The 14,006-nt window shown below is 40.7% G+C and overlaps 1 protein-coding gene across 1 annotated transcript in view; it reads left to right on the top strand.

Annotated features, from left to right (window-relative positions):
- Positions 1-9,251: 9,251 nt before the first annotated feature.
- Positions 9,252-14,006, top strand: part of col5a2a (collagen, type V, alpha 2a) — a 37,174-nt gene continuing 32,419 nt past the window's right edge. The window contains exon 1 of the mRNA XM_070914252.1: positions 9,252-9,378. Coding sequence (XP_070770353.1) covers positions 9,288-9,378 — 91 coding nt within the window. The 5' untranslated portion in view covers positions 9,252-9,287. The remainder of the gene's footprint in view (positions 9,379-14,006) is intronic.

Genomic DNA, 14,006 nt, shown 5'->3' with positions numbered 1-14,006 from the left:
CTCCATTACAAAGTCAGACCTGCTGTGGTCAGGAGAAATGCAAAACGGGCAGTGAAAATAGGGGTTAAGTGGACGCATACTTGGCCTCAGCCAGTTCAGAGGTGCACTCTCTTATCCTGGTGGAGTGTTTATGATCAGTACTCACCTCAATGCACTGTGTGTATCCTTGAGATCTAACAAACATGTTGAATGCATTCCCTTCCTCACAAATCATTTGCAAATCTGTTTTTTCTTTTTAGAACTTAGCAACCAGCATTATTTACATCCATGTTTACCTGCTTGCAGTCGTCTTCTTCCCTAACTTTCCTGGCACATTACCTGTAGATCAGGGGAATAAGGTAAAGACAAGACAAACAAAATGGGGGCTCACTGATATAAAAACATCTCCATAGCACTACTACTGGTTCAAAACTACACAGGGTAGCTTTAAGGACGCACTAATCAAGAATTCTATATTATCAGTGGGTTTTGAGATTGTTGCGTGTTGTGTGATGTGGGAGGTGTCACTGTGTCACATAACCACAGAGAGTTACTACTCGATTCTGCTGCCACTCACAGCACCTAACCCTAACCAAACTGTTTAAACATTTTAGCCGTCTTTTACTCACTGATTCTGTTTTGTTTCCAGTTGCAGCAGTTTATTTCCAGTGATAAGTCACTGATGCATCCACTGTATGGCAACAAATGTTATACATAATTTCTTGGGAGTTTGGGGAGACCAAAACAGAGCTAAAAGGAATGTACTTACATTTTTCAGCTTTTGCCATGTCAGCATCAAAATGTGATAACCCTGCTGCCTTCGAGGTATTGATGCTGCTTTAACTTTGTTTTAATGGCTGTTCATCCCATAAAGTTTCTGTTTAAACTAGAGGATGCTGTGATGACTTTCATAGTCAGTGAATACACAGTGTATAGAGCGATGAAACAAAATATTTTTGAAACAACTTAAAACTTTCTATGAAGCTAGGAAAAGCCTATTTGTATTAGCAAATCCCTGTTTGCTAAGGACATAATTCATCTCCACACTTTATTAACTGACAGATTGAAGTACAGACGCAGTAATTGTGATGATTCACTCATTGCTAATCATTCCCTTGGGCTTGTTTTCTTCAGGATAGTCTGCCCTTGTGTCAAAAGTTCAGCAGGAAGACTGAGGAAACAATTCATTTCTCTTTGGGGTTAAGGAAGTCGACCCTGGGTTCACCGCCGCATACGGAGTGCATATGTGGGCACTGAGGAGGGCCCCTGGTGTAGGTTACAAAGTTTCCTTCTCTCGTGCTTGACGGAAACGTGCTTCATGCTAAAAACAACATGCCCCCGCAGTACAGATGAGTTTTGAATTTCTTCACCAAATAAGCTAACTAGGTGAGAACACAGTTTCATCCTCAATTACAGTTAGAAAATAAGAATTTAAGACCAAACAAACTGTGAAGTGTGAAACTCAAAAGATTCATACTAAAAGACTCATTGCAAACTTTCATGTTGTTTCTCACTGAAAGTAGTAATACTGCTTTTGTAATTCAATATTTATTGATCCCTAGTGGCTCATTAATCCCACTGTAAAACAGAGGATAAGTGCAATGAGTCATTTCAGATCTGTCCAAATCTGGCTGATTGATATTACAAAAAAATGAAGGATATATCATTTCTGATGACAGGCGCATGGATGAACAGATTTACAACACAGAGTAAAAACAAAAAGAATCTGTTTGTTTGTGTTGGACATTTTGTACCTTGGACGTGTGGTTTGTTCTGTTAAGAAAATTGACTTTTCTTGTTTCAAGTTGTCTCCTGTTATTGTCTCTATTTTATTGGCCTCAAATGTCTTCTGGGTTTGCAAGGGGGGGGGGGGCGGGGGGAGATGACTTTAACAGATGAGCCAAGACCATGAAACTGCATGTTAGGAAAGAGGGGAAAGTCATCACCGCCTTGGCACTCAGAGACTCTTAGGCTTAGCTTCGAGTGGAGGGAGGATTGTTGAAGTACAAGTCGGAGATAGCACAGGGGGGATTTTTCCGCTTTAGGAAGTCCGCTCACAGCTTCCAGAACTTTCACTTTCAGTGCAACAAAGCGCAGGTTTTGTGTGATTTCATCACAGACCGGCATCATCTGGATCAAGTTTAACAATACAAAACTAGAGGTCAAAATACAAACACGTCTCCACAACAACGCGTCCACGAAATCGTTCCTATCTTTTACAAACTTGGGAAATGTAATTCACGCTTTTATCTCATGTCGCCTAAACTACTCCAGCTTTGTTTACTCTGGCGTTAGCTGGAAAACACTCCTGTTTAAAACTGGGTCAAAACACAGCACTAAGGCTCTTAGCAAATGCCAAAGATAGACAGGTTTCCAGCTGAATTCAGAATTAATTTAACAAGATTTTACTAATCACTACAAACTATACATGTATCGTGGTTAATGGCTCAGCTCCAACCTACATTTTGGACTCCTTACACTCTGGAATGCACTCTAAACTCTGCCAATGCGTTTCTCCTGGAACTTCTCAATGGGTAATCGTGCATTTGTGGTCAGAGCCTCCAAAGAACAGTCTGCCTGAATCTATGAGAGTTGAGTGTTTTACTTTTTATATATAATTATTTTTATATTTCATGCCTTTATTAGACGGCCAACAGTAGAGAGACGACAGGATATGAGAGGAGGCAGAGATTTCTTTCCATAATGTATAATGGCTTTAAATGTAGACATTTTTTATCGTAATCAATCGTCCAATATAGCACCCAGTGTTTACTTTTAAACAACCCTGTGGAAGCTTACTTCAGTCCTTGATGGTTTTATATCTACTTATTCTTCTTATTGCTGCTCTTTTAATCTGTTTCATTGTTTTTATGATGGTCTCTTAAGGAGATCTTTCTAAAAGTGCTACATAAATACAGATATTTTTTATGTGATTATTATAGTACAGCTGTTTCAAATGTTTACGAAAATGTAGGCCATCTAGAGGTTTCTTTTTATCTCTGTGTGATCGTTTGACAGCATCGTATCCTCTGATATAGAACATGAACGTCTGCATGTTACTATAGGCTCCATGTGCTTTCCATCTACTCCAGCGTTCTTCTTGTCCAATCCAACCGTTTAGTTTACAACAAAGTAAACAACATTTTCACATCTCGTGGACTAAAATGTGGTCTTTGACAATCCTAGTTGGACACAATGTTAGTTCTTGGTTAACTTTGTCCGAGGAATGGTGAGCTTGCGGATTGTGTGTGAGTTCTGGCTGCAGAGTCTGTTTATTGCAATATTTTGGCAGGCGTAGCCTTGGAGACTTAGACACAGCTAATTATTTCCATTCTCTGTTTCAGTCCAAAGCTAAGGTTATTTGGGATCATATCAAAGAATCACCCCCATGTCTGTCAATAACATAAGATCCACGGTCTGAAAAAGGAGCACAGAATGTACAGCAGTGGCATGGTTTGTCTTTTTGCAGAACAAAACAAAAACAAACATTTTAAAACAACTTTCTGAAATTGCTGTTTAGAGCTAGGCCTGACTTAGCTTCAACTTTTAAAAGTGTTTTTAGGTGATTCAAATTGTGAACTGCCTGTATCCGACATCACCGCAGCAGGAATATTCTGTACTGCTGCAGACATCAACTTTAGCTAGAGAGACATTTTAACATCACACTGGAGGGGCAGAATGTGTGAAATATGCTGTGACGCAGTTTAGAACCAAAACAACTGTCAACAGGAGGAGTTTCATACTCTGGGAGGAGATGGAGGAGTGAGACGGAGGATGATGCCAGTTGTACCATAGCAGACTTTTTGTTCCTACTTCCTGCTACAGCAGGCTTATCAACAACAAAAAAAGACATTGGATCAAAAGCAAAGTTCGCCTTCTTGAAACTCTGCAAGCCCTCAAACTTGATCTGGCAAATATAAACTCATACCAGAAGAACAGCACTGATAAGTTGTCTGATTCTTTGTGTGCTTCGTTTAGAATCAAAGAACTGTCACCAATACAAAACACTATCAGTGTTTCACTCAGTCTAGCTAATAGTCTAACAAACCAGATCAATTGCTGTCTAATCAATAGTCTGAGCAACAGTTTCTATGTAACAGCTGGTGTGGGCTGCCAGACATCTACTTGTTGCCAGCGTCTCTGAAAACATACTGTATGCAAAGCCCACAAGTGACGCTGATTATGGGGAAATAGCCATAGCTAATTGTTAACTTGTGGCTATTAAATGCGTGCTAAGTTGCATAAAATGTGTGAGTAAACGAATGCATTAAAAGCAAATATACACAAACCCCCTCTGAGATCTTGCAACAAGTCAACAAGATCAAGTACATAACCTGAAAATTATTATACAATATATCTTTCTATCAACCATGTTGTCTACCTGCATTGAAACATGTACTGAGCTCAATTACACTTTAAAGGCGCCCCGTGGAGTTTTCTTGTAAACAAACAAAAGTTAGTTTACATTCAGTGTTACTCACCAACACTCATTGCGTCATGTCCAATCCTTTTCCTTCCTCATAAAACATTTGCAAAGCCAGTTTTTCTTAAATGTTTGAATCCTGCATGTGTCTTCTTCTTCGAGCCTATTTTGGCGCATTGCTGCATTTCTTGCCGCATTACCGCCACCTGTAGATTAGTGGAATATTGTGAAACCTCTGGCAGGAATGTTTATCGCATCACCCGTGTGCAAACAAAACGGGGACTCCATAGAGGACGTACAGCCTTTTTGAATGACCGTCCAGCTTTAACATTATGAAGCCTTCTCTTTAGTGTCAGGTTGTAGGAAAACAGGAGTGCTAATCCAAATTTGTCAGGGGTGCTTACTTTAGTTTTAATGGATTGTCTGTGAAAGTCTAAGATTAAATCTTATATATCTCCACAAAATGTTCCTGCTTATAAAGCAAAGCCTAATGTCTCATCAATACGGTGGCCCTGAGAGCCCAACGCACTGCAACTTAAGAAAGCACACATGCAAATAGACAAAACACAAAGAAACATCAGGAAAAAATCTTCACCAATTTGACAACACAAATTATGCAAAGTGAGAAAACACAACCAAATTCAGAGACATTCAGAGACAGTTGACAACAACGGAGACTGTTAAAAAGTGATGAACACATGTTCTGTATCATCATTCTTTAGGTTTGGAGGATTTTCTTTTCTCCTGTCCCATCAAAGAGGCCTTCAGCATCTTTAGTAAGTGACACATTTATCCACTCCACTCTGCCCCCAGCTACAGGCAGCAAATACACCACAGAAAGGTACAACACTACTGTATGTCAATATTACTGAATGTAATTTGTTTGTTGTAAGAATTATTATAACTTTTACAGAAAGGTGACCTCAAATTAGTTGTCAGTGGTCATACCCATAATGCATTGCAGAGAAAAAGAGAGGGAAAGGGTTTGATGGTCCGGAAAAGCACAAGTGTAAACAATAAGATGAATGATGGCTGAACACCATGTAGCTGCTCTCTGATAATGTGCATGCTATTGCTGACCCACTGTCACACTGTAATGGCTCACTGAGACACAGAGCTGTGGTTTGTGTTTGTGCATTGTATCATATAATAATAATAATTGTATTCTATTCTATTTTCTCCTGTAAAAATCTGTGTAGACATACGTAGAATGTCATATACTGTGCGTGAATAGTTGTTGACAGTTTCTCTTGTTGCCAGGGGAAAAGAGAGGCCACACGATATGAGAAGGTGGAGGTTGGTGTCAGCTTGTTTTTGTCAGTAGCTAAAACTTACAAGTTGCAGTGAAAAACGTGTCTTGAATCTTGGTAGCAAGCGCTACGTGCTCCTTTGCTGATTCAGCTAGTTTAACCATGTTAGCATTGTGGCTATCACATTACATCATTTTGCATGGTTGCGACTGACCACAGAGAGAAGAAACAGCATACCGGGGTTAAGGTAGGGAACAACTCACGCCATTTCTGCTTTAGAGAACATCAGAAACATCAAGCTCAGAGCTTTGAGTTAATTTCCTGCATATTGTTTCCCCCTGATTTACAATCAAAAATGGAATTATAGTGGTAGGTTGTGAGGAAGCCACGTCATTTATGCAAAAACTGATTGCGGAAAATAACCAGGAGTGGTACTACGAACATTATGCTTGATTGATGCAGGAGAATATTATGTTGTGAACTGTCATTGTCCGTGTGGTGGCTCTCCTGTGGACTGTGTTCTAGGTTTATTCCTCGCACAGTGTATGTTAATGATTTATGTAATTAAGCTTAAAAAAAAGGGCAGAGATACACTTACAGCACTTTTTAGTACAAAGTTGTGTCCTCAAATCAACATGGCTGTATGTTCTTTTATTCACTGAGCTAAATCAATAAATACATACTCAGCTCTGTAGAAACATTTAGTACCTAAAGGAAGTAGATTTGACTGATGTCTGCATTCTTCTGGCCACACTGATGTTTATAACCTTGGCCTGATACCCTGTGGCATATCCGACCTCCTATCACAAGAAAGGAGAGTTATATTTTACTTCAGTCAAAGGACGTAATGAGCGTTTGTTAAGGCAGGAAGCAGAGCTGGATAATTATCTCCAAATCCTCTGAAATCTGAATCGAAATAACCCTTCTCTTTTTTGAATTACTGTTAGTGATGACAGCGTAATGTGTGTAACTGTGTCTTTATGTAAAAGGAAACCAGGAGCTGCAGATTGATCCGCTGCCTATCAGATGGGGATCACCCAAGAAGTAGATGTACACCGTGTGCATGCAGGACCTTTGTATTACGAACAACATTTGATTTATTTTAATTTTGCCTATTAACATAACTGGATTTGGTAACGTCAAAACAAAATCATATGCACAGTGACAGAGCTGCGTTAGCCTCTGAAAATGTTTTAAATTGTTTATTTATTGTCTTATTTCAGACAGACCTAACTTTTCGTCGCGCGTCAGCAGCAGACATTTGGTGTCCAGAGTGAATATATATCTTGAAGTATTTTGATGGATTGCCACAGGTATTCAAGATCCATAGAGAATGAGATCTCTTGGTTTCCTTTAGCACCACCAGAAGGTCAAAGTATCTCAACATCTACTTGATGGGTTGGCACAGCATTTGGTACAATATAACAACTGACAATGCGTTGTCACCGAACGCAAACCGAGAGCTAAGATCAGCGTGCGTCTTCTTTCAGTCTGTTCCTCTCAGAGGCGACCGCTAAATTCATTACTAGATAAACCTGAGACACAGTGTGCATGTAGTGTAACTAATCTGTAGTGACTGAAGATAGTCAAAGTAGCCAGCTATCATCCGTTACTTTAAGACTGAAAAGAAACGTTTGTGTACATTTAAAAAACTCGATTTTCACAACGTGGACATTTTACACATCGTGCTGAAACATTCCAAAAAATTGGAATTAATCAAATGAATTTTATATATCGCCCAAAAAATACAGTGCCCAGCTCTTATAGGAGACGATTATATACTTGTGTCCCATTTTTACATCTTAAGTGGGAACACTGGCCGAGAGCCACGGACAGGGTGGGGGAGTCAGGAAGCATTGAGAGCTCATGTGATTTGTTTAAAGTAACACAACAGGACATAGACAATATGATCAAGCTTGTGGTTGAAGAAGTTAAACCGTAAATACATTAAAAGGTTTGCTGATAGAAGTACAGCGGTCCATACAGTATGCACAAATCACCTTCCCTCCCTTTGGCAACATTCTCTACAATGACAAAATCTCTGGCGAACAGGCGGCAACTGGCAGTATTTGCAGTGCCCTGATGTTTCCTTTCTCTCCACTGTTTCCACAGGAAATACATCTGATGCTTCATGTGAGTCTTGTAGCAGAGGGACTCTGACTTGGCTGACCTGGTTTGTGGGCAGGGCCAACAAGAAAACAGCTGTTTTTCTCATTAGCTCTGCTCCAGTCTTTTGAACCCCCCCCCCCCCTCTTCTCTATACACTCACAGACTAACACACACACACACACACACACACACCCTGTCTGATGGAAAGCCAATCACCTGATGCTTTTAGCGCCTTGTGAACATGGCACACAGCTGTTTCCTGTCATACGGTTCAGGGTTAGTTGTGTGTGGCAAAGTTTACGTGAGGCATCTTGGTTTCTTTTTAATGAGTTGAATATAAATAACACTTATTTGAAATGTATTTGCAAATGGATCTAAATGTATATTTAAGTTTATTTATTTAACTACATGTTTGACCGGTTTGTTGAACTGTGATTTACAGCTAAAAAGAAGATGTGAACAACAGCTTCCTTTATGTCTTTTCAGGGAAAGGAATGACTCAAGTAGAGGCAGGGTCAAATTAAGAGTTTAATCTCTCACTATATATGTCTATACATGTCTGTGTCATCATCTTGGATAATGACATGTTCGGTATCAACAGAAAATTATACCTTATTTTATTGTACCTGAAATCAAGAACGTTATTGATTGCCTCATTGATAATACACACTGACAAAGTATGCATTAGACAAATCTGACACTGTAGGTGGATTCCATGTTCTCGCCATAAATCAAGAGGTGCTGACCTCAGATTTCATGACCACCTACCTTCATGACCACCCACAGCGACTGTCACACACTGCTTCAGCTGGCTCTTTATCTCTCTTTCATTCGACTTAGGACAGTGAAACTAAAGAGATGCCACTGATTTTATGAGCAAACAAACTGACAAGCAATCTTATATGCCACACTTTCTTGACTACAATGTCTCATCAGAAGACAATAGACTTATAAACTCTATTCTTACTTTTAATTGGCCAGTAAAGAGGGATTCTCAGCCTTCTGTGTGTCTTGTTTGGTGCCCCAGAGACAGCAATAAAACAACAGTTTTATGATCTTGCCGAGCAACCACTTCTGAGGAGAGGCAAAAATCAGTGACAACTCCAAACAAGCAAAGTTATTTTTCCTTATCTGTTCCCCGACATCTTTTACTGTGATTAAGAGTTAAGGCTGTTACATTGAAAGATAGCTAGACAGACAGACAGAAAGATTCACTGGAAAGTATGAGAACTTGTGAACATGGGTGTAGTTCTCCCACAGCCACAAAAGCCTGTGAGAGGATGGTTATGGGAGAGGGCTGACAAAAGGGGGAGGAAAATTAGGCTGGCCAGCATTCTTCTCATTTAAAGCTGTAACTACACAAAAAAGCACTCACGCAGTCTGGGCTGGGTCTGCTTGCTGCTTACAAGGAGGGGTACTCTTGTATTCATGGTGGTGCAGTGATAACCTGAGCATTTTTTTTTTCCTTTTCATCCTTTTTTCCTCTTGCTTTGCGCACAAGGAAGGCTCATGTCTTTCTTATAGACATGATGAGCTTTGTGCATTTAAGGACTTTCCTTTTTCTGGCAGTCTCCGTAGCTCAGGTTTTGATTGTTACATGTCAAGACGGGAACAGTGGTAAGTGAACCCCTCTGCTGTTTATTTTAACACCTAATTGCTGTTGGTTATATTGTGTGAAGGGGGCTGATGGTTGCCCTTTGAACTGACTGAACATTAGCTTTGACTTTTTGTTTGTACAAGTAGTTGGGTTTAGTCGTGGAAATTCCTTTTTCTGCCAGTGGTTAAAGCAACTGACTATAGAAACTCCTGTAAGTGAGCTCTTAGTTATTTTATATAAGACAGATTTGTCAGATGTTAATTTCCCACATCCTGCATGGATTTTTTGCCAGAGTGAATTCTCCTTGTAGGTGACAACTTCATTTGTTCTATTGCCTTATTCGGGATTGCTGTTTTCTGTTGTGTCCGCATGAAACATGTACGTTAGATCTCTGGTGGGCATGATTGAGACAAACCTGACTGTCCAGCTTGAGAGATGATTTAAAAGAGATGAGAGTAAGTCTAGCGCGGATTATCTGCAATCGGCAACCAAGCCCTGTATGTCAGGAAACAGTCCTGCAGACATCTGTCAGTGATTGCGAGTGATGTCACCCTCAGGCACTGAAAATGTGCAGAGGAGAGGAGGGAAACGAGCACCTTTGCGGTTTTGCATTACTCCTGCACCACTCCACCACTTTGGAACATTCATTAAGTGTTACCACAAGCATTTTCTTCCCCCTTCGGACAACATTGTACATCTGCAAAAAGAATTTCAGCACCAGAGCTTGCGCGCCTCTGAGGGAACACAGACTCCATGTTAATCTAGAGCAGATGTGAGGAGACATGAGAAGGAGGGATGCTGCTGGATTCTCTGAGTCACTCGGTGTGCTGCTGATGTCTTCAGCTGGCGACACCGAGAGCTGGAACACCTGAGTGTTCTTGTTTTACTTGAACTGTGCTTCCCCTTTTTTTTTTCCAGCTGGAGTGTTTGATCTCTTGTGTCGTCACAGGGACTGTGTTGTTTCTACACATGATGTCACGGGCCACACTGAGCACTGGAAAGTCCGTTTGATGGGCCCCTGATGGAGTGTGGAGTTAAGCACTGCAGCACAGACAGCACTGTTAGTTTTTCTTTCATTATATCATTAACTAAAATGACTTGGCTTTACTCTTTACGTTGAGTTTCACATAAAGCAGCGACAGTTGTGTGATAGTGTGGCACCAGATAGAGCTCCACCCTGTGGTGAATGCAGCATGGGGCCCAAAAACAAGTCTCCTGCTGTTCAACTGAGCTGAAGAAATAATAACACTAATAATAATGCTGGCATTTGACACTGCAGTTTAATTAAAGACATTGATCAAGATTTACAAGGGATACTTGACCTGACTGTTTTACTAAGCTGTATAGTGTTCTGTTGTTCTGACACAACCGGGTAAAAAAGGTTTTGTGTTATTATATGTTTGCTTTAGGTAGTTCAAAAGCTCTATTTTAATCAGCTTCTCCGTCCGTGCTGAGGAACTGGCTCTGTCCATATTTGTTCATGTGAAACAGCACAGTGGTCTTGCAGGCTTCTTTCCATGGAATAGTGGTGGGTGAGGCGATTGCATTTCGACCAAATAAAAACAGTGGAAAGTTCATGGTTTTTGTAGGTTAAGGGAAAATGTGGTTCACCAGCACTTTGAGACAAAGTACGTGTGTGTGTATGTGTGTGTGTGTGTGTGTGTGTGTGTGGGGGGGGGGTTACTATTGTATGGTTTTAATGTTCAGACTTTTTGGGCATTTTATACTCCACCTATATAGCTATTTGTTTAGCTAGAGTGCTTAGGCTGAACAGAAAAGATTGCTAACCAACAATAAGGGGTCGTAAGAAAATCACAAGAGACACACTCAACATTTCTACACATCCAACACGACCCTCACAGATGTCATGTTCGACCTAAAGTCCTCACCGTGCTGAGAACACTGAGCAGCATTGAAATATTGCATAAACCCGCGGCTACAATTAGCAGTGTTACTCCTTTTAATTGGGACTTTTATATGGAAAATTGCAACTTTAAATTGAGTGTGGTTGAAACTACATAATTGCAAGCAGACTCATTCTCTCAACACCATTTTTTAAGTCTCTTCTGAAAAATGAAAAAAAGTCTAGCAAAAGTCTATGTTGAGGGCATTGAGGTTAATGGAAAGATTTCCGAGGAACTAGACCGTGGTGAAATTTACAAAATCAAAAATGGTGCTTTGAAGACTGAAAACATTGTTGATTTTTTTTCACTGTAGTTACACAGCTCTAGATCCTCTAGATTGAAGTCATATGGCTGCACATGTGCGGAAAGTTTGCTTGCAAAAGAACATAAGTTGGCAGATGAGATCAAGGAGCAGACTTTAAGCTCACAATTGGAAATGGTGATGCCAGCATAGATTACCAGGATTAGAGTACAGTACGTCCCTCGCACAAAACCTACAACCTGTGTTGGAAATAATATTTGGAGAGAGGTTTAGGGATGTGAACATGGAAAAAGGATAAAGACAGCAATAGATCACTGACTCCAATAACAGAAAAACAGGAGAATGTGCCCACAGTTTTAGCCTGAGATACAGTCATGCCTCTGTGTGTGTGTGTGTGTGTGTTTGAACATTACTCCTCCCAGACGCTGACATAGCTGTAAAACATCTTCAAAGATGCCACTTAGCGCCTTACATCAAAGAGACTGAACTTTGTGAAATCAGTGGATTACTCTAGTTTGTTCCATTTGTCTCATCATCACCAGGTTTTTGATATTCCTCATCTGAAACGGCTTTTCTGCCTCTCTGAGAGAAACACACGAGCAGAAAGCAAAAATCTGGTGTTCCAAATCAACAAACCTACATGAGGTCACTCTGTCTCCCAAATTGGTTCCAGTTGTTGTTGCCACATCACTGACATTGCAACAAATGGGCTGTTTTCTACCAAAGCTGAAAACGTCCAAACATGTGAATTCAACCAGGTCCACAGACGGCTTTGATTAGAAACACATGCTGCATTTTTGAGCTATGACTTGATTACACGCCTCTTTTCTTCCACAGTTTAAGGGGGTCGGGCTCACCAGCTCGCACATTGTCTTGAGTTACACGTCCGAGAGAGACAAAGTTTTATCGGTGGTCTGATGTGCAGCGTCTGGCACTGATGTCTTTGGTGGCACTGACTGATAGATTCTTAATGCAGCTTGTGCCTGCGAGGACTGCTCCATGGGAACTACTTATAAACCAAATTATTGCAGTCAGCAAATGGAGGCTTGGAGTGGGGGGATGACTTCCAGATGTTAAAATAGTCTCTTTGGCAGTATTTGGAAAATATTTTTTTTTAGTCTCAGTCTTTAGATATAGTTGGAAGGGGAGGACCTTAAACGGCTGATGTAAGACATAACGTGTCAATATTGCTTTAGGGTGACTTGAGTATGGACAGTAAGAGGAACTTACTGGCTCAGGGTTTGTCTAAACAGTGTGAGGGGAGGCCGTGTCTCCCGTATCTCTGCAGGTTCAAGTTAAAGTAACTATTTGTTCAAAAGCCATGCAATTATGGCTCCCCGTGACAGGTTTCCTGTCAGTTCCTGATTGGCACTTACTCACCAATCTGCCCTGTGATCCTCTCAGCCAGTCCATGTGGGAGGATGACAGGACGGAGCGTAAACACAGAATGGGCTGGGTGCTCCCAAGTGCTATCATTGTCTTCATTTCATTCTAATTAACAGGGTGCCCAAACTGCTACTCATAGTCATACGGCAAGAGCTCGGCCACTAAATTCAAATGTGACATGTCAAAAAATGATAAATCAGACGTATACCAGGTTGATATTTGTGCTGTTCACAGAGTATCCCACCAATGTTGAAAAAAAAGGCTCAAAATTAAAGGAGCACTCCAACGATTTAACACATGAGGTTCAGTCTGTTGAATAATGTCTCTGTGGTTCTGTTGAGCTTTCCAAAGTTTGAGAACATTTTCACAGAAGTGGTCATATAGGAGGCAGGGAGGGTCTGAAGAGAGATGTTATCCTGCTGCATTGTGGGAAATGTAGGATCCATTTACTGTAACTTGGCCCATACAAAGGATTAAAAGGATATCTCATTCTCTGCTACTTCAGTTTTGACCATTCATGTTTAATCTGACTCTTGTGGGTCCCCCAACTTCATGGATCTATTGATAATAGATGGTTTTTAGATTTAATCTAATTTAGGCACACATTATCTTTCTCAACAATTAAAAAGTAATATTGTCCATCCCCAAATGCCAGGAAAACAAACAGAACCGTCATATTAATGCCTTGGAGAAAGCCAGCCAGAGCTGCTGCTCAGGACAGTCTGCCTGTACAGTGACTGTTGATACAGCTGGTTGTAGTTTTTCCAGGAGATCAGGAGGGCTTTTGCCCTCTGGAGCCTATCCTCTGCAGGTTGGCAGGTCTTAGTGTAATATAGCACTCATATAGCAACATGTTCTCTGTCTCTCCCCTGACTGTCTCAAAGGCTGCTGTAATTGCTTGAAATCTTCCAATTTCACAAGATGTTATGTCCCATCTGGGAACCTCTCTCTCTGCGGTGAAGTGCTTTGGGCCAGGTGATTCAGCAAAATCTGATTAAAGTTGCTGCTGAGCGCATTTTCCAATTAAGCAAAGAAGAGTCGCATTGTCAGTAATAAACAATGAGTGTCATAATAGAAAATGTGTGTCATGGTTAAG

The sequence above is a fragment of the Enoplosus armatus genome, chromosome 11 (assembly GCF_043641665.1).
Source record: "Enoplosus armatus isolate fEnoArm2 chromosome 11, fEnoArm2.hap1, whole genome shotgun sequence".
In the NCBI taxonomy this organism is placed as follows: Eukaryota; Metazoa; Chordata; class Actinopteri; order Centrarchiformes; family Enoplosidae; genus Enoplosus; species Enoplosus armatus.
Note: the sequence above shows the minus strand (reverse complement) of the source record. Positions and strands in the feature narration are given on the sequence as shown.